This window comes from Bombina bombina, chromosome 5 (assembly GCF_027579735.1).
Source record: "Bombina bombina isolate aBomBom1 chromosome 5, aBomBom1.pri, whole genome shotgun sequence".
NCBI lineage: Eukaryota > Metazoa > Chordata > Amphibia > Anura > Bombinatoridae > Bombina > Bombina bombina.
The window spans coordinates 1,136,909,416-1,136,931,209 of NC_069503.1; the positions used below are offsets into that span (position 1 = coordinate 1,136,909,416).

A 21,794-nucleotide genomic window follows, 5' to 3' on the forward strand; every position below is an offset into this window, starting at 1 on the left:
ATTCCATAGATTATTAAGTTACTATCTTGGAAAGTTTTTTGTTTTTGGTTGCAATTTCTTCTGCTAGAGGAGTTTCAGAGTTATCTGCTCTGCAGTGTTCTCCGCCCTATCAGGCTGTTCCATGCAGATAAGGTGGTTTTGCGTACTAAGCCTGGTTTTTCTTCCTAAGGTTGTTTCTAACAAAAATATTAACCCAGGAGGATAGTTGTACCTTCTTTGTGTCCGAATCCAGTTTCAAAGAAGGAACGTTTGTTACACAATTTGAACGTTGTCCGTGCTCTAAAGTTCTATTTAGAGGCTACTAAAGATTTCAGACAAACATCTTCCTTGTTTGTTTGTTCTGGTAAAAGGAGAGGTCAAAAAGCGACTTCTACCTCTCTTTCCTTTTGGCTTAAAAGTATTATCCGATTGGCTTATGAGACTGCCGGACGGCAAGCTCCTGAAAAAATTACAGCTCACTCCACTAGGGCTGTGGCTTCCACATGGGCCTTCAAGAACGAGGCTTCTGTTGACCAGATATGTAAGGCAGCGACTTGGTCTTCACTGCACACTTTTGCCAAATTTTACAAATTTGATACTTTTGCTTCTTCGGAGGCTATTTTTGGGAGAAAGGTTTTGCAAGCTGTGGTGCCTTCCGTTTAGGTAACCTGATTTGCTCCCTCCCTTCATCCGTGTCCTAAAGCTTTGGTATTGGTTCCCACAAGTAAGGATGACGCCGTGGACCGGACACACCAATGTTGGAGAAAACAGAATTTATGCTTACCTGATAAATTACTTTCTCCAACGGTGTGTCCGGTCCACGGCCCGCCCTGGTTTTTTAATCAGGTCTGATGAATTATTTTCTCTAACTACAGTCACCACGGTACCATATGGTTTCTCCTATATATATTTCCTCCTGTCCGTCGGTCGAATGACTGGGGTGGGCGGAGCCTAGGAGGGACTATATGGCCAGCTTTGCTGGGACTCTTTGCCATTTCCTGTTGGGGAAGAGAATATCCCACAAGTAAGGATGACGCCGTGGACAGGACACACCGTTGGAGAAAGTAATTTATCAGGTAAGCATAAATTCTGTTTTCTGTGGAACAAGATCCTACTGAGCATGTGCACAAGCTCACATGCTATACGTATACTAGTCTGTGATTGGCTGATGTCTGTCACATGATACAAGAGACTGGAATATGGGAGAACAAAATAAATTTGTCAGGGAAAAAAATATTTTTGAAATATAGTTGTAGGTGTTAAATAATTTGTCTCTTTATTATGCACTTGTTAACTATGTAATTCTACTGCATTGAGTTGTCCTTTAATGGTTGCAGTCTCTGTAGAGTGTTGGATGATCCAGATTGCAATGGGTCAAGGAGGGAGTTTGATGTAAGGAAATGTGAGACCTTTATTTACTAGCCTTTGCAAAAGTTTTGAGGTAGGGGGGAGTTGGGGAATATAGTGGTTGTTGAGGGAGGGAGAACATATATTTTTTTTTAGTAATGTGGGAAATAAACTATTCAGGGTGAGATTATTTCTGATTGTCTTATGGATGCTGAAGTGGCTGGCAAAATCTTGAGCAAGAGAAGTGGTAAAAGCTGAAGGGGAGCCACCAATCAGGGTGCTGGACCTAAAATGGGCTGGCTCCTAAGCTCTTAAAGGGACAGTCAAGTCCCAAAAAAACTTTCATGATTTAAAAAGGGCATGTAATTTTAAACAACTTCCCAATTTACTTTTATCACCAATTTTGCTTTATTCTCTTGGTATTCTTAGTTGAAAGCTAATCCTAGGAGGTTCATATGCAAATTTCTTAGACCTTGAAGACTGCCTCTAATCTGAATGCATTTTGACCACTAGAGGGCATTAGTTCATGTGTTTCATATAGATAACATTGAGCTCATGCACGTGAAGTGACCTAGGAGTAAGCACTGATTGGCTAAAATGCAAGTCTGTCACAAGAACTGAAATAAGGGGACAGTCAGCAGAAGCTTTAGATACAAGGTAATCACAGAGGTAAAAAGTGTATTTCTATAACTGTTGGTTATGCAAAACTGGGGAATGGCTAATAAAGGGATTATCTTTCTTTTTAAACAACAAAAATTCTGATGTTGACTGTCCCTTTTAAGAGGACAAAGAAAAATTAATAGGAGTAAATTAGAAAGTTGCTTTAAAATTGCATGCTCTATCTGAATCATGAAAGAGAAAATTTGGGTTTCATATACCTTTTTAAGGTTACTAAGGACATACTTACAGCAAATTCGAAACGCCACTTCTTTGTTAATCCTTCTGTATAATACTTGGGTCAGATCCTAGCCCTTCGGCTCCTTTGTGCATAGCATGCCTCAATCAGCTGCCTAGCCCTTCAGCTCCTTTGTGCATAGCATGCCTCAATCAGATGCCTAGCCCTTCAGCTTCTTAGCATGCCTCAATCAGTTGCCTAGCCCTTCAGCTCCTTTGTGCATAGCATGCCTTGATCAGATGCCTAGCCTTTCAGCCCTTTTCAGATGCCTAGCCCTTCAGCCTCTTTGTGCATAGCATGCCTCAATCCGATGCCTAGCCCCTTTGTGCATAGCATGCCTCGATCAGCTGCCTAGCCCTTTAGCTCATTTGTGCATAGCATGCCTCTATCAGCTGCCTAGCCCTTCAGCTCATTTGTGAATAGCATGCCTCGATCCGATGCCTAGCCCTTCAGCTCCTTTGTGCATAGCATGCCTCGATCAGATGCCTAGCCCTTCAGCTTCTTAGCATGCCTCGATCAGCTGCCTAGCCCTTCAGCTCCTTTGTGCATAGCATGCCTCTATCAGCTGCCTAGCCCTTTAGCTCCTTAGTGCATAGCATGCCTCGATCCGATGCCTAGCCCTTCAGCTCATTTGTGCATAGCATGCCTCGATCCGATGCCTAGCCCTTCAGCTCCTTTGTGCATAGCATGCCTCGATCAGATGCCTAGCCCTTCAGCTTCTTAGCATGCCTCGATCAGCTGCCTAGCCCTTCAGCTCATTTGTCCATAGCATGCCTCGATCCGATGCCTAGCCCTTCAGCTCATATGTGCATAGCATGCCTCGATCAGCTGCCTAGCCCTTCAGCTCATTTGTGCATAGCATGTCTCGATCAGCTGCCTAGCCCTTCAGCTCATTTGTGCATAGCATGTCTCGATCAGCTGCCTAGCCCTTCAGCTCATTTGTGCATAGCATGTCTCGATCAGCTGACTAGCCCTTCAGCTCATTTGTGCATAGCATGCCTCGATCAGCTGCCTAGCCCTTCAGCTCATTTGTGCATAGCATGCCTCGATCAGATGTCTAGCCCTTCAGCTCCTTAGCATGCCTCGATCAGATGCCTAGCCCTTCAGCTCCTTAGCATGCCTCGATCAGATGCCTAGCCCTTCAGCTCCTTAGCATGCCTCGATCAGATGCCTAGCCCTTCAGCTCCTTAGCATGCCTCGATCAGATGCCTAGCCCTTCAGCTCCTTAGCATGCCTCGATCAGATGCCTAGCCCTTCAGCTCCTTAGCATGCCTCGATCAGATGCCTAGCCCTTCAGCTCCTTAGCATGCCTCGATCAGATGCCTAGCCCTTCAGCTCCTTAGCATGCCTCGATCAGATGCCTAGCCCTTCAGCTCCTTAGCATGCCTCGATCAGATGCCTAGCCCTTCAGCTCCTTAGCATGCCTCGATCAGATGCCTAGCCCTTCAGCTCCTTAGCATGCCTCGATCAGATGCCTAGCCCTTCAGCTCCTTAGCATGCCTCGATCAGATGCCTAGCCCTTCAGCTCCTTAGCATGCCTCGATCAGATGCCTAGCCCTTCAGCTCCTTAGCATGCCTCGATCAGATGCCTAGCCCTTTAGCCTCTTTGTGCATAGCATGCCTCGATCAGATGCCTAGCCCTTTAGCCTCTTTGTGCATAGCATGCCTCGATCAGATGCCTAGCCCTTTAGCCTCTTTGTGCATAGCATGCCTCGATCAGATGCCTAGCCCTTTAGCCTCTTTGTGCATAGCATGCCTCGATCAGATGCCTAGCCCTTTAGCCTCTTTGTGCATAGCATGCCTCGATCAGATGCCTAGCCCTTTAGCCTCTTTGTGCATAGCATGCCTCGATCAGATGCCTAGCCCTTTAGCCTCTTTGTGCATAGCATGCCTCGATCAGATGCCTAGCCCTTTAGCCTCTTTGTGCATAGCATGCCTCGATCAGATGCCTAGCCCTTTAGCCTCTTTGTGCATAGCATGCCTCGATCAGATGCCTAGCCCTTTAGCCTCTTTGTGCATAGCATGCCTCGATCAGATGCCTAGCCCTTTAGCCTCTTTGTGCATAGCATGCCTCGATCAGATGCCTAGCCCTTTAGCCTCTTTGTGCATAGCATGCCTCGATCAGATGCCTAGCCCTTTAGCCTCTTTGTGCATAGCATGCCTCGATCAGATGCCTAGCCCTTTAGCCTCTTTGTGCATAGCATGCCTCGATCAGATGCCTAGCCCTTTAGCCTCTTTGTGCATAGCATGCCTCGATCAGATGCCTAGCCCTTTAGCCTCTTTGTGCATAGCATGCCTCGATCAGATGCCTAGCCCTTTAGCCTCTTTGTGCATAGCATGCCTCGATCAGATGCCTAGCCCTTTAGCCTCTTTGTGCATAGCATGCCTCGATCAGATGCCTAGCCCTTTAGCCTCTTTGTGCATAGCATGCCATTTTGCACTAGAATCGATCCAAACAGCACAAGTGGCCACCTACTTCCATGTTCAGATCCTCACGAAGGATCTGAATGCACATATCTAGTGCATAGCAGATCTAGATCAGAGATCTAGCCCTCTAGTTCCTCTCTGCATTGCATATGTAGATCAGATACCTGGCCCTGCATCCCCTTAGACAGATGTCCACATCAGAATGTGAAGTCTGTTAATCTTCTGTTGGAAACAAACTTGGTGTATAGTGAATGGGAGCCATAAATAGAAATTTAAAACTTGATTTTTTTTTTTTCTTAAAGGTACAGTCTACACCAGAATTTTTTTTTTTTTTTTAGATAATCCCTTTATTACCCATTCACCAGTTTTGCATAACCAACAGTTGTATTAATATACGTTTTATCTCTGATTACGTTGTATCTAAGCCTCTGTAGACTGCCCCTTATCTCAGTTATATTAATATACGTTTTACCTCTGTGATTACCTTGTGTCTAAGCCTCTGCAGACAGCCCCTTACCTCAGTTATATTAATATACGTTTTACCTCTGTGATTACATTATGTATTTGTAGAGCGCCAACAGATTCCGAAGCGCTGTTTACCTCTGATTACCTTGTATCTAAACCTCTGCAGACTGCCCCTTATCTCAGTTATATTAATGTTTTACCTCTGATTACCTTGTATCTAAGCCTCTGCAGACTGCTCCTTATCTCAGTTATATTAATATACTTTTTACCTCGGATTACCTTGTATCTAAGCTTCTGCAGACTGCCCCTTATCGCGATTATATTATACTTTTTACCTCTGATTACCTTGTATCTAAGCCTCTGCAGGCTACACGTTTTACCTCTGTGCTTAGCTTGTATCTAACCCTCTGCAGACTGCCATTTATCTTTTATATTAATATACGTTTTACCTCTGATTACCTTGTATCTAAGCCTCTGCAGATTGCCCCTTCTCTGTTATATTAATATACATTTTACCCCTGTGATTACCTTGTATCTAAGCATCTTCAGACTGCTCCTTATCTCAGTTTTATTAATATACTTTTTACCTCTGTGATTAGCTTGTATCTATGCCTCTACAGACTGCCCCTTTATTTTTAGTCCATCAGTGTTGGCTCCCAGGTAACTCCATGTGCTTGAGCAGTGTTATCTATATGGCACACATGAACTAACACCCTCTGGTGGTGAAAAACTGTCAAAATGCATTCAGAAAAGAGGCAGCCTTCAAGGTCTAAGAAATTAGCATATGAACCTCCTATTTTTAGCTTTCAACTAAGAATACCAAGAGAACAATGAAAATTGGTGATAAAAAAAAACCAATTTATGCTTACCTGATAAATTGTATTTCTTTCTTGACGCAATGAGTCCACGGATAATCTAATTACTATTGGGAATATCACTCCTGCCCAGCAGGAGGCGGCAAAGAGCACCACAGCAAAAGCTGTTAAATATCACCTCCCTTCCCTCCAACCCCTGTCATTCGACCGAAGCAAAGGAGAGAAAGGAAGCAACTAGGTGCAGAGGTGCCTGAGGTTTATAACAAACCAACAACCTGTCTAAAGAACAGGGCGGGCCGTGGACTCGTGTCAAGAGAGAAATAAATTTATCAGGTAAGCATAAATTTTGTTTTCTTTCTAATGACACAATGAGTTCACGGATCATCTAATTACTATTGGGAATCAATACCCAAGCTAAAGTACACAGATAAGGGAGGGACAAGACAGGGAATCTAAACGGAAGGCACCACTGCTTGAAGAACCTTTCTCCCAAAAGCGGCCTCAAAATTTTAAGTGTGGAGAGGACCAAGTTGCAGCCTTGCAAATCTGTTCCGCAGAAGCTTCATTTTTGAATGCCCAGGAAGAGGAAAAAGCCCTTGCAGAATGAGCCGTAACACACTCAGGAGGCTGCTGTCCAGCAGTTTCATAGGCGAAGCGAATGATACTCTTCAGTCACAAAGAAAGAGAAGTAGCCGTAGCTTTCTGATCCTTACGTTTCCCAGAGACTACCACAAACAGAGCAGAAGACTGACGAAAATCCTTAGTCGCCTGTAAATAAAATTTGAATGCACACCCCACGTCCAGATTGTGCAAAAGCTGTTCCTTTTGAGAAGGAGGATTAGGACACAAGGAACGAACAACAATCTCCTGATTAATGTTCCGGTCTGAAACCACTTTAGGGAGAAACCCTAACTTAGTACGCAAAACCACCTTATGCTAATGAAAAATAAGGTAAGGAGACTCATACTGTAATGCCGAGAGCTCTGACACTCTACAAGCAGATGAAATAGCAACAAGAAACAAAACTTTCCAAGATAACTTAATATCTAAGGAATGCATAGGCTCAAACGGAGCCCCTTGAAGAACCTTAAGAACTAAATTAAGACTCCAGGGAGGAGTAACTGGCTTGAACACAGGCCTGATCCTGACCAAGGCCTGACAAAACGATTGCACGTTTGGGACGTCCGCCAGACGTTTATGTAACAAAATAGACAAGGCAGATATTTGCCCCTTTAGGGAACTTGCCGATAAACCCTTCTCCAAACCACCTTGGAGAAAGGACAGTATTCTAGAAATCCTAACTCTACTCCAAGAGCAGCCCTTTGATTCACACCAATACAGATATTTATGCCATATCTTATGGTAAATCTTTCTAGTCACAGGTTTACAAGCCTGAATCATGACAGATTCCGAAAATCCACGCTTGGATAAAATTAAGAGTTCAATCTCCAAGCAGTCTGTTTCAGAGAAACTAGATTTAAATGAGGGAAGGGCCCTTGAAATAGAAGGTCCTTCCTCAACGGAAGTCTCCAAGGTGGAAGAGATGTCCACCAGGTCTGCATACCAAATCCTGCAAGGCCACGCCGGTGCAATCAGGATCACCAACGCCCTCTCCTGCTTTATTCGAGCAATGACCCGAGGTAGAGCGAACGGAGGAAATAGGTATGCGAGACTGAAATTCCAAGGTACAGACAGAGCGTCTATCAGTACAGCCTGATCTAGAAATGCAAACCTTGTGATGGTCCCTGTGGATGGGCACATGCAGGTACACATCCTTTAAATCCACCGTTGTCATAAATTGACCCTCTTGGACCAAAGGAAGAATGGAACTAATAGTTTCCATCTTGAAGGACAGCACTCTGAGGAATTTTAGACTCTTGAGATGTAATATTGGTCTTAAGGTTCCCTCCTTTTTGGGAACCATGAACAGATTGGAATAGAACCCCCAGACCCTGTTCCTGCATTGGAACAGAAACTATCACTCCCAGGTCGGAGAGCTCCCGCACACCGTGTAAGAACGCCTCTCTTGTCTGGTCCCTACAGATAATCTTGAAAGCAGAAACCTGCCCCTGGGAGGAAAGGTCTTGAACTCTAGTTTGTATCCCTGGGACACTGTCTGCCGCCCAGGGATCCTGAACATCTCGAATCTAAGCCTGAGTGAAGAATGAAAGTTTTCCCCCCACAAGATCCGGTCCCGGATCAGGGGCAGGCCCTTCATGCTGCTTTTGATTCAATAGCAGGCTTCTTGGATTGTTTTCCCTTGTTCCAAGACTGATTGGGCCTCCAGGAAGGACTGTTCCTGCTTGGAGGAGGGAGTGGAAAGACTTCCTTGAAATTTCAAAAGGAACAAAAATTACTGACGTCCCTTTTTGTTTCTCTAATCCTGACGGAGGAAATGCCTCAGGTCAAAAGCATAGTAATGCCGTTTTATCGTTACTTAAGCTAAAAACACCACCTCTGAGCCTGCTCCTCGTCCCAAGTGCCTATTACTGCCCATAATAAATACTGTCATAAGAGAATCACTTTATTATGTCCCAAATTTATATAAATTATTTGAAAGTGCCATCTTTTTATTTTGAATGACGATTCCCAGAAAATAAAAAAATCAGCACTTACCTTTGTAAATCTGCCTGGCAGCAAGGCAGCTCACTAGGTTTAAGAGGCATGATTCCTCACATGGACCTGTGGAAAAAATGCAAAGACTGAATTAACTTACGCAGGCTTTAGAAAATAGGGCAGCATTAGTATATGGGAGGCACAGTGATGATTATACCCCACAAGTTACCATTACTCTAAAGCCACCACTGCTCTACTGAAGAGACTGATATGGACTACGGCTACACCCTAGAACAAAGCAGCACAATCTTGCACCACTTCAAGAAAGATTTTTTTTTTTTTTTTTTTTTAAGAATCTTGTTTTCCAACACCTAACTTTACCACTTCCTTGCTCTAACGTAGGCAGACAATGACTGGGGTTAGAGGGGAAGGGAGGTGATATTTAACAGCTTTGCTGTGGTGCTCTTTGCCGCCTCCTGCTGGGCAGGAGTGATATTCCCAATAGTAATTAGATCCGTGGACTCATCGTGTCATTAGAAAGCAAAGTAAATTGTAAAATGTTGAAATATCATGAGTGTTTTGGACTAGACTGTCACTTTAAGTTTTGACCTTTTTTCTTTCCCATTTCTCCTAGGCATGGTGGGGAGGATTATGTCTTTTCATTGCTCACAGGGTACTGCGACCCCCCTCCTGGCGTCACCTTGAGGGAAGGACTGTACTATAACCCATACTTCCCTGGGCAAGCTATTGGAATGGCACCCCCCATTTACAACGAGATCCTTGAGTATGATGATGGTGAGAGCATCTTTACAGCAAAAACATTAAAGTGAAATAAACACTTTAAATTGTCAATAAAAACACTTCCCTGACTTGATATAGTGTGCGACTCATCAGTATATTTTTAAAGCTGAATGTGTAGCATATATAGGATAGCAGTTTTCTGACTCGGTGGGCCTTTAGCATATATAGGATAGCAGTTTTCTGACTCGGTGGGCCTTTAGCATATATAGGATAGCAGTTTTCTGACTCGATGGGCCTTTAGCATATATAGGATAGCGGTTTTCTGACTCGGTGGGCCTTTAGCATATATAGGATAGCAGTTTTCTGACTCGGTGGGCCTTTAGCATATATAGGATAGCAGTTTTCTGACTCGGTGGGCCTTTAGCATATATAGGATAGCAGTTTTCTGACTCGGTGGGCCTTTAGCATATATAGGATAGCAGTTTTCTGACTCGGTGGGCCTTTAGCATATATAGGATAGCAGTTTTCTGACTCGGTGGGCCTTCTGGTTTCTCACTGTTAAAATCTTTTCCTATTTTTCCTTACGACTGCCCAGATATTTATAAAATGATTACATTATGGAGCATTATCAGAAACTATTTACCCATCAGTCCTTTAGAATAATTATTTGTTATATGAACATTGCTTTTTATGCCTGATATTTTAGTTAAATATTAAAGTTACTTTTGTTATAAATTGACCACATTCTGTAAAGCCATATTAGGAGCAGTCGGAAGTGTACTGCGTATTAATGAGCCACCGATACATTGTAATAGCATTACATAGGCCTCCCAGTAGCTGTCATTAGGTCTATCAGCCATGTAACACTATCCATGCATAATAAACTGAAGGCAAGATGGGAGTTATGCTTAGATACCTCTTGTCTACCAGAGGGGTCTGTAACGCATTGCTTAGCAAAGTGTTTGCCCCTTGACAGTCTGTCACCCTTATGTCTTCCACAAGGAATAAATGTTCCCTATAGATGGCTTCAGGTTATTTGATTGCAACAGCATAGTCCTCTTATTGTGTGTGTTTGCATTTCCCCACAGGCACTCCAGCCACCATGTCTCAGGTTGCTAAGGATGTTTGCACGTTCCTGAGATGGGCTTCTGAGCCAGAACACGATCATCGCAAGCTTATGGGTCTCAAGGTGAGTTGCCTCTAATGAATCTACCCAGGTAAGTAGTGGTTTTCTATAAGGCACCAGTTTGTCCCCTCTAAAAACCTCCAGTAAAAAGCTCTGCATGGTATTCATTAAATAACTTATTCTGACACTGCTAATGTGCAGTTTTTCTTCTCTGCCCTCCTCAGGACACTCTCATCCATGGTACTGTTAGGTTCAATGTCGACAGTTCACCCCCCGCCCCGTTGTTTAAGCTTTTCCAACTTTGTCCAATCACTAATCATAGTGATCTGATGCTGTCACTCCTTAGTGTAGCTACTTGCTTGGTCTGTTCATTAGTCAGTGATGGTTCATCTCACATTTTGCCATATTCTGTTTTTCACCACAACCCTTTAATATGTAATCTATACAGTTACCATCTCACACTTTTTTTTCTCTATGTGCATCTCTCATAACTGAATAACCAGAACATCATTGTGTTGGGATTCCCGAATGAAGCTTTTAGGTTCCAATTATAGTTCTCAGCAAATGTCCCCACTACAAGTTTATGCAGTGCTTCCACTGCCCTTTAAACAGTCTGCTTGCCCCTTCCTTAAACAGCACACAATAAAATGTTAGAGACAACCTAGAGCAACCTCTCACCAAATAAACAGCCCCCATGATCAGCCACTTTCACCAACACAATCTTCTTCTCATTTACACCGGCATTCTCCCACCTTATACCGATCCTATTAATCCTGTTCCCTCACTGCTTTTTCTTTCATGTAATTAACAAGAGTCCATGAGCTAGTGACGTATGGGATATACATTCCTACCAGGAGGGGCAAAGTTTCCCAAACCTTAAAATGCCTATAAATACACCCCTCACCACACCCACAAATCAGTTTTACAAACTTTGCCTCCAAGGGAGGTGGTGAAGTAAGTTTGTGCTAGATTCTACGTTGATATGCGCTCCGCAGCAAGTTGGAGCCCGGTTTTCCTCTCAGCGTGCAGTGAATGTCAGAGGGATGTGAGGAGAGTATTGCCTATTGAATGCAGTGATCTCCTTCTACGGGGTCTATTTCATAAGGTTCTCTGTTATCGGTCGTAGAGATTCATCTCTTACCTCCCTTTTCAGATCGACGATATACTCTTATATTTACCATTTCCTCTACTGATTCTCGTTTCAGTACTGGTTTGGCTTTCTACAAACATGTAGATGAGTGTCCTGGGGTAAGTAAGTCTTATTTTCTGTGACACTCTAAGCTATGGTTGGGCACTTTATTTATAAAGTTCTAAATATATGTATTCAAACATTTATTTGCCTTGACTCAGAATGTTCAACTTTCCTTATTTCCAGACAGTCAGTTTCATATTTGGGATTATGCTTTAAATTATCATATTTTTTTCTTACCTCAAAAATTTGACTTTTTTCCCTGTGGGCTGTTAGGCTCGCGGGGGCTGAAAATGCTTCATTTTATTGCGTCATTCTTGGCGCGGACTTTTTTGGCGCAAAAATTCTTTTCCGTTTCCGGCGTCATACGTGTCGCCGGAAGTTGCGTCATTTTTGACGTTATTTTGCGCCAAAAATGTCGGCGTTCCGGATGTGGCGTCATTTTTGGCGCCAAAAGCATTTAGGCGCCAAATAATGTGGGCGTCTTATTTGGCGCCAAAAAATATGGGCGTCGCTTTTGTCTCCACATTATTTCAGTCTCATTTTTCATTTGCTTCTGGTTGCTAGAAGCTTGATGTTTGGCATTTTTTTCCCATTCCTGAAACTGTCTTATAAGGAATTTGATCTATTTTGCTTTATATGTTGTTTTTTCTCTTACATATTGCAAGATGTCTCACGTTGCATCTGAGCCAGAAGATACTACAGGAAAACCTCTGCCTGCTGGATCTACCAAAGCTAAGTGTATCTGCTGTAAACTTTTGGTAGCTATTCCTCCAGCTGTTGTTTGTAATAATTGTCATGACAAACTTGTTAAAGCAGATAATATTTCCTTTAGTGATGTACCATTGCCTGTTGCAGTTCCCTCAACATCTAAGGTGCAGAATGTTCCTGATAACATAAGAGATTTTGTTTCTGAATCCATAAAGAAGGCTTTGTCTGTTATTTCTCCTTCTAGTAAACGTAAAAAGTCTTTTAAATCTTCTCTCTCTACAGATGAATTTTTAAATGAACACCATCATTCTGATTCTTTGGACTCTTCTGGTTCAGAGGATTCTGTCTCAGAGATTGATGCTGATAAATCTTCATATTTATTTAAGATGGAATTTATTCGCTCTTTACTTAAAGAAGTACTAATTGCTTTAGAAATAGAGGATTCTAGTCCTCTTGATACTAATTCTATACGTTTGGATAAGGTTTTTAAAGCTCCTGCGGTTATTCCAGAAGTCTTTCCTGTTCCTAATGCTATTTCTGCAGTAATTGCTAAGGAATGGGATAAATTGGGTAATTCATTTACTCCTTCTAAACGTTTTAAGCAATTATATCCTGTTCCGCCTGACAGGTTAGAATTTTGGGACAAAATCCCTAAAGTTGATGGGGCTATTTCTACCCTTGCTAAACGTACTACCATTCCTACGTCAGATGGTACCTCGTTTAAGGATCCTTTAGATAGAAAAATTGAAGCTTTTCTTAGAAAAGCTTATCTATGTTCAGGTAATCTTCTTAGACCTGCTATATCATTGGCTGATGTTGCTGCAGCTTCAACTTTTTGGTTGGAAACTCTAGCGCAACAAGTAACAAATCGTGATTCTCATGATATTATTATTCTTCTCCAGCATGCTAATAATTTCATCTGTGATGCCATTTTTGATATTATTAGAGTTGATGTTAGATTTATGTCTCTGGCTATCTTAGCCAGAAGAGCTTTATGGCTTAAGACTTGGAATGCTGATATGGCTTCTAAATCAACTCTACTTTCCATTTCTTTCCAGGGAAACAAATTATTTGGTTCTCAGTTGGATTCTATTATTTCAACTGTTACTGGTGGGAAAGGAACTTTTTTACCACAGGATAAAAAGTCTAAGGGTAAAAACAGGGCTAACAATCGTTTTCGTTCCTTTCGTTTCAACAAAGAACAAAAGCCTGATCCTTCGTCCTCAGGAGCAGTTTCAGTTTGGAAACCATCTCCAGTCTGGAATAAATCCAAGCCTGCTAGAAAGGCAAAGCCTGCTTCTAAGTTCACATGAAGGTACGGCCCTCATTCCAGTTCAGCTGGTAGGGGGCAGGTTACGTTTTTTCAAAGAAATTTGGATCAATTCTGTTCACAATCTTTGGATTCAGAACATTGTTTCAGAAGGGTACAGAATTGGTTTCAAGATGAGACCTCCTGCAAAGAGATTTTTTCTTTCCCATGTCCCAGTAAATCCAGTGAAAGCTCAAGCATTTCTGAATTGTGTTTCAGATCTAGAGTTGGCTGGAGTAATTATGCCAGTTCCAGTTCCGGAACAGGGGATTGGGTTTTATTCAAATCTCTTCATTGTACCAAAGAAGGAGAATTCCTTCAGACCAGTTCTGGATCTAAAATTATTGAATCGTTATGTAAGGATACCAACGTTCAAGATGGTAACTGTAAGGACTATATTGCCTTTTGTTCAGCAAGGGAATTATATGTCCACAATAGATTTACAGGATGCATATCTGCATATTCCGATTCATCCAGATCATTATCAGTTCCTGAGATTCTCTTTTCTAGACAAGCATTACCAATTTGTGGCTCTACCGTTTGGCCTTGCTACAGCTCCAAGAATTTTCACAAAGATTCTCGGTGCCCTTCTGTCTGTAATCAGAGAACAGGGTATTGTGGTATTTCCTTATTTGGACGATATCTTGGTACTTGCTCCGTCTTTACATTTAGCAGAGTCTCATACGAATCGACTTGTGTTGTTTCTTCAAGATCATGGTTGGAGGATCAATTTACCAAAAAGTTCTTTGATTCCTCAAACAAGGGTAACCTTTCTGGGTTTCCAGATAGATTCAGTGTCCATGACTTTGTCTTTAACAGACAAGAGACGTCTAAAATTGATTACAGCCTGTCGAAACCTTCAGTCTCAATCATTCCCTTCGGTAGCCTTATGCATGGAAATTCTAGGTCTTATGACTGCTGCATCGGACGCGATCCCCTTTGCTCGTTTTCACATGCGACCTCTTCAGCTCTGTATGCTGAACCAATGGTGCAGGGATTACACGAAGATATATCAATTAATATCTTTAAAACCGATTGTTCGGCACTCTCTAACGTGGTGGACAGATCACCATCGTTTAATTCAGGGGGCTTCTTTTGTTCTTCCGACCTGGACTGTAATTTCAACAGATGCAAGTCTCACAGGTTGGGGAGCTGTGTGGGGATCTCTGACGGCACAAGGAGTTTGGGAATCTCAGGAGGTGAGATTACCGATCAATATCTTGGAACTCCGTGCAGTTTTCAGAGCTCTTCAGTTTTGGCCTCTTCTGAAGAGAGAATCGTTCATTTGTTTTCAGACAGACAATGTCACAACTGTGGCATACATCAATCATCAAGGAGGGACTCACAGTCCTCTGGCTATGAAAGAAGTATCTCGAATTTTGGTTTGGGCGGAATCCAGCTCCTGTCTAATCTCTGCGGTTCATATCCCAGGTGTAGACAATTGGGAAGCGGATTATCTCAGTCGCCAAACGTTGCATCCGGGCGAATGGTCTCTTCACCCAGAGGTATTTCTTCAGATTGTTCAAATGTGGGGGCTCCCAGAGATAGATCTGATGGCCTCTCATCTAAACAAGAAACTTCCCAGGTATCTGTCCAGATCCCGGGATCCTCAGGCGGAGGCAGTGGATGCATTATCACTTCCTTGGAAGTATCATCCTGCCTATATCTTTCCGCCTCTAGTTCTTCTTCCAAGAGTAATCTCCAAGATTCTGAGGGAATGCTCGTTTGTTCTGCTAATAGCTCCGGCATGGCCTCACAGGTTTTGGTATGCGGATCTTGTCCGGATGGCATCTTGCCAACCATGGACTCTTCCGTTAAGACCAGACCTTCTGTCACAAGGTCCTTTTTTCCATCCGGATCTGAAATCCTTAAATTTAAAGGTATGGAGATTGAACGCTTGATTCTTGGTCATAGAGGTTTCTCTGACTCCGTGATTAATACTATGTTACAGGCTCGTAAATCTGTATCTCGAGAGATATATTATAGAGTCTGGAAGACTTATATTTCTTGGTGTCTTTCTCATCATTTTTCTTGGCATTCTTTTAGAATACCGAGAATTTTACAGTTTCTTCAGGATGGTTTAGATAAGGGTTTGTCCGCGAGTTCTTTGAAAGGACAAATCTCCGCTCTTTCTGTTCTTTTTCACAGAAAGATTGCTATTCTTCCTGATATTCATTGTTTTGTACAAGCTTTGGTTCGTATAAAACCTGTCATTAAGTCAATTTCTCCTCCATGGAGTTTGAATTTGGTTCTGGGAGCTCTTCAAGCTCCTCCGTTTGAACCTATGCATTCATTTGACATTAAATTACTTTCTTGGAAAGTTTTGTTCCTTTTGGCCATCTCTTCTGCTAGAAGAGTTTCTGAATTATCTGCTCTTTCGTGTGAGTCTCCTTTTCTGATTTTTCATCAGGATAAGGCGGTGTTGCGAACTTCTTTTGAATTTTTACCTAAAGTTGTGAATTCCAACAACATTAGTAGAGAAATTGTGGTTCCTTCATTATGTCCTAATCCTAAGAATTCTAAGGAGAAATCATTGCATTCTTTGGATGTTGTTAGAGCTTTGAAATATTATGTTGAAGCTACGAAATCTTTCCGTAAGACTTCTAGTCTATTTGTTATCTTTTCCGGTTCTAGGAAAGGCCAGAAAGCTTCTGCCATTTCTTTGGCATCTTGGTTGAAATCTTTAATTCATCTTGCCTATGTTGAGTCGGGTAAAATTCCGCCTCAAAGAATTACAGCTCATTCTACTAGGTCAGTTTCTACTTCCTGGGCGTTTAGGAATGAAGCTTCGGTTGACCAGATCTGCAAAGCAGCAACTTGGTCCTCTTTGCATACTTTTACTAAATTCTACCATTTTGATGTATTTTCTTCTTCTGAAGCAGTTTTTGGTAGAAAAGTTCTTCAGGCAGCGGTTTCAGTTTGAATCTTCTGCTTATGTTTTTTGTTAAACTTTATTTTGGGTGTGGATTATTTTCAGCAGGAATTGGCTGTCTTTATTTTATCCCTCCCTCTCTAGTGACTCTTGTGTGGAAAGATCCACATCTTGGGTAGTCATTATCCCATACGTCACTAGCTCATGGACTCTTGTTAATTACATGAAAGAAAACATAATTTATGTAAGAACTTACCTGATAAATTCATTTCTTTCATATTAACAAGAGTCCATGAGGCCCACCCTTTTTTGTGGTGGTTATGATTTTTTTGTATAAAGCACAATTATTCCAATTCCTTATTTTATATGCTTCGCACTTTTTTTCTTATCACCCCACTTCTTGGCTATTCGTTAAACTGATTTGTGGGTGTGGTGAGGGGTGTATTTATAGGCATTTTAAGGTTTGGGAAACTTTGCCCCTCCTGGTAGGAATGTATATCCCATACGTCACTAGCTCATGGACTCTTGTTAATATGAAAGAAATGAATTTATCAGGTAAGTTCTTACATAAATTATGTTTTTTACTTCTACATTGTCTCCCACTTTCTGTCCCTGACACTTCCATTATCCATTAATCCTGGACTTGACTGACTTTTTTTTATTCTATAATTTAAAAAACTAAAATCTCAGACCCTTGGCTCTGCAGCTCCAAAATACCATAATCTTAATCTCCCAAAGTCTGTAACGAAAAGATTTCCTAAACTTGTGCTGATTTAATTTAATACTAGTGCTGTGTGATACTTTATCTGTTTACAACAAAACGTGGTTGCCATTAACCTGGTGCAGAAAATGATTGGATTTGTTTTTCCCCGTTTAGGTAATCATGATCGCTTCTCTTCTAATCCCGCTGGTGTACTACATGAAGAGGCACAGATGGAGTGTTCTAAAGAGCAGAAAGATTGCCTACAGACCACCAAAGTAACGAATGTACTGAACACCTCCACACTCGCAGACCTCTTTACTTTGTGCATTACTGGCCTCATCTGAGAGAAAGTGATGGATATTGATCAGTCCTTTTCCTTCCTCCCTGGGACAAGAAGCTGCAGAGACAGACAGAACACTTACTGTATCATTCGCACACGCTCGGCATCTGTAGATTATTTTCTTCCAGTTATTTTTTTTTCTCCATTTTGAGTCTTTTTTTTTTTTTTGTGTTGTCCACAATAAATAACTTTGTGGAGATGGAAAAAGGACTAGAAGGAGAAAGTATTTGAGAAAAATGTCTGTCCGTTAATTCCCTACTTGGGGAGGCTAATAAATTAACAATATTTTAAATTTAAATGGTCAGTAAAAGTAGCCTTCTTCTGTAAAAGCTCTAATCCTTATACACAAGTCAGCATGGTTTAACTACATGACTGTAGCAGCCATCTTTAGTAGCCAAGAGGTTGTTAAAATGAATGTTTCCAGTTTTGAATTAAATGTTTTCGAAAACAAAATGCAGCTGGCAAGTCACCCTGACAAAAATATATACAGGTGTGTAGTGGTGGAGCAATGGCATTGTCTTCTTGGGTAATTGCTCCTTTATGTTTGCATCTAAAAAAAGAGGGAAAAAACCAGCAGTAAGATGTAATTGGCTGGGCTCTTATAATTTTCTAACATTATCTTTCTGGGAACCAATGACTCAACTTAAAGGGATACACAAGTCAAAGTTATAATGCGGATGGGGTGTGTGAAATAATTTACGTAAAGCAGTACAAGACTGCAGACAGATGTACAACTGAAAGCACTCAAATTCCCTGCTACAAGTACTTGAAAATGGGAGCAACAAGTGGCAGATATATAGCGGGAACAAAAATATAAAATGTAACTTATTAGGAAATTTGAAATAAATGGTGGAAACTTAACACTAGAAATATCTAGACCATAAGTGGATTGGACGTGAAAACGTGGAGATACGCTGGGAAAGGTACAGTCTATGTAAAGCTCCTGGCTTAAACTAACATCATAACTTGTATATCACAGTGATCCTAGTATTAAGTAACCTAGGTTGTGGATAATAATCCATAGTCCTTAATCTAAAAACCACTGAATTGTCACAGTAATAGGTAGTTATAGCCAGAGTATGTTATATATGTCTAAGAATATTGGTTCGTATTGGAGATATATAGATATATATATCTCCCCACAGGAACAAACAATAGCGTCAGCACAATACTTAAAAAAGAATACTTATTTTATTATAACAACATCAGGATAAAATACAGCAATGTTTTGAGTCGCTTGGACCCTTAGTCATGCTACAGATTAAGGTAAGACCTCCCTTATATACCACCTGCAATCAAAATGGCTTAACATAACTTCTGTAGGCTAACATAGAAAGCCAATTAATACCCCCTACCGGTCAGGTTTAAGGTAATGTCATTTCTTTCACAGCAATTCTTTGTGCAATATTTCTTTTAACATAACACAATCCTTCTTGACATTCTATTTTGAACTTAATGTCATACAGTGTGGAACATAGATTCAGCATACAATAATAATGTATAAATATAATAAATATAAAGCCTATAAAAACAAATGGAGATCATAATCCTTATTCAACCCATTTGGATATAAAGTTTTCAGGTGTTGTATCCACCATACTTCCCTCTTTTTAAGCAACAGCTCTCTATTGCCACCTCTCCTCTGTCTGGGGATGTGGTCAATCACCTGAAACCTCAATTGACTTACAGCATGTCCTGCTGCTATAAGTGTGATGAAACTGGTAGTGTCATATCTTTACATCTTATGGATGATTTATGTGCACTTATCCTGTCCTTTTATAGGGTTAATTGTCTTGCCTTCATAGCCACGCCCACATGGGCATTTCAAAATATAAACTACATAACCTGTATAACAGGTGTAGAGGCCATTAATTTCTCTTTTTTTTTTTATTAATTTGGGCAACATATTTCCCCTTTATCATTGAATTGCACTGCGCACAATGCAGACAGGGGTATGACCCCTTATTAGCAGTTGTTAAATAGTTAATTGTTTCCTTTCTATTGCTACCTACATCAGCCTTTACTACAAGATCTCTAATGTTTTTTAATTTAATTGAAAATTGTGAACAAACAGTGATTAATGAAATGGCAATTTAAAAAAAACAACTAAAAAACAGCTTATCTTTTCATCAGAATATAATCAATACAGTGAGAATATTTCAAAAATAATTAGGAAACATTGGTACCTATTGGGTAAATATAATCCGCATATTATGGAATTTAGCAAACTGCCCATTAATTCATATAAGAGTGAAAAATATTCGAGATCTTGTAGAAAAGGCCGATGTAGGTAGCAATAGAAAGGAAACAATTAACTATTTAACTGCTAATAAGTGGTCATACCCCTGTCTGCATTGTGCACAGTGCAATTCAATGATAAAGGGGAAATATGTTGCCCAAATTAATGATAGAGAAATTAATGGCCTCTACACCTGTGATACAGGTTATGTAGTTTATATTTTGAAATGCGGATGTGGGCGTGGCTATGTAGGCGAGACAATTAACCCTATAAAGGACAGGATAAGCGCACATAAATCATCCATAAGATGTAAAGATATGACACTACCAGTTTCATCACACTTTATAGCAGCAGGACATGCTGTAAGTCGGTTGAGGTTTCAGGTGAAACCAATTAAGCCATTTTGATTGCAGGTGGTATATAAGGGAGGTGTCTTACTTAAATCTGTAGCATGACTAAGGGTCCAAGCGACTTGAAACGTTGATGTATTTTATCCTGATGTTATAATAAAAGTATTTTAAGTATTGTGATGACGCTATCGTTTGTTCCTGTGGAGTTGTATATAGGAGGGTGGCAGGGCTCCTCAGCGTGCGTGCACAAATGTGGAAAAGCTGAGAAAATTTACTTCAAACTCTCATTCCAAGAGAGGTAAAGTTAAAAAGTGCTGGACGTTTATATATATATATATATATATATATATATATATATATATATATATATATATATATATATATATATATATATATATATATATATATATATATATATATATATATATATATATTATATCTGTCTGTCTATATCAGAGCGAGAGAGACAGAGACCACGGCTTCATTCATTACTATTGGGAATTAAGAACCTGGCCACCAGGAGAAGGTAAAGACACCCCAGCTAAAGGCCCCCACTTACCCTCATCCCCCAGTCATTCTTTGTCTTTCGTCACAGGGGGATGGCAGAGGAGTACCGGAGTTTCGGAGTAATCTTTTATGGGGGGGTAGTACTCTTCCAGGGGGACTGGAGTTTTAAGTAGTCCTGTCAGTCTCAGTGAGAGCCTGGGCGAAAGTTAGTCTGGAGATGCAGGGAGAGTCTTTCTGCGAAACCATCCCAACTCATATTAACAGCTCCATAAGCAATTAGCGTTACGAGTTTCGCTGCCTGCTCTCTACACTCAAGTCCATAAAATCAAGAAAATAGAGACGCGCACTCACTGAGACAGAACAATAGCTAGAAGAACTTCTGTGCTTGTCCACAAGACCAGTGCCACTCAGGGTGCAGTCTTTTTGCACACTATGCCTTTTCACAGAGAAAAAAATATCCTGTAGCATATCAGTCTGATCCTGCCCAATGACAGTCCAGCACCGAAATACCAGGCAATTCTTCTCTGAACAAGATAAACAATCCCCAGACGTACTTTTGGGCCTCGTCAATGAGGTGCAGTTGCATATCTCTCATGTGTGCAAGGAGTCCACGTCTGGTTTCCCCTTTTACTCTTAGGGAGGCCTAAGAGCAATTTACATAAAATCAAGAAAATAGAGACACACTCACCGAGACAGAACAATAGCTAGAAGAACTTCTGTGCTTGTCCACAAGGCCAGTGCCACTCAGGGTGCAGTCTCTTTTTGTACACTATGCCTTTTTCACAGAAAAAAATATCCCTAAGAGTAAAAGTGGGAAAACAGACATGGACTCCTTGCACACATGCCCTTAGAGAGATGCGACTGCACCTCACTGACGAGGCCCACAGAAGGCCGAAACGATCGTCTGGGGTTGTTTCTCTTGTTCAGAGAAGAATTGCCTGGTATTTTAGTGCTGGGCTGTCATTGGGTAGGGTCAGACTTATATGCTACAGGATATTTTTTCTCTGTGAAGGGGAATAGTGTGCTAAGAGTATGCACCTTGAGTGGCACTGAAAATGAACAGACACAGAAGTTTTTCTTGCTTTTGTTCTGTCTCCGCTTTTGTTCAGTCTATTGAACAGCCTAAGTAAACACAGCCAGCAGAAGAGATTACACTCTCAGTGGGGGGCATGATAGTTAAGTAATAAAATGATAACTTTCCATTGTTCTCTCTAAGTATTGAG

General features: G+C 41.2%; 1 protein-coding gene across 1 annotated transcript in view; it reads left to right on the forward strand.

Annotated features, from left to right (window-relative positions):
- LOC128661189 (cytochrome c1, heme protein, mitochondrial-like) overlaps positions 1-17,773 on the forward strand; it is a 23,375-nt gene extending 5,602 nt beyond the window's left edge. Inside the window, exons 2-4 of the mRNA XM_053715432.1 lie at positions 9,119-9,279; positions 10,314-10,414; positions 17,310-17,773. Coding sequence (XP_053571407.1) covers positions 9,119-9,279; positions 10,314-10,414; positions 17,310-17,414 — 367 coding nt within the window. The 3' untranslated portion in view covers positions 17,415-17,773. The remainder of the gene's footprint in view (positions 1-9,118; positions 9,280-10,313; positions 10,415-17,309) is intronic.
- The last annotated feature ends 4,021 nt before the right edge of the window (positions 17,774-21,794 follow it).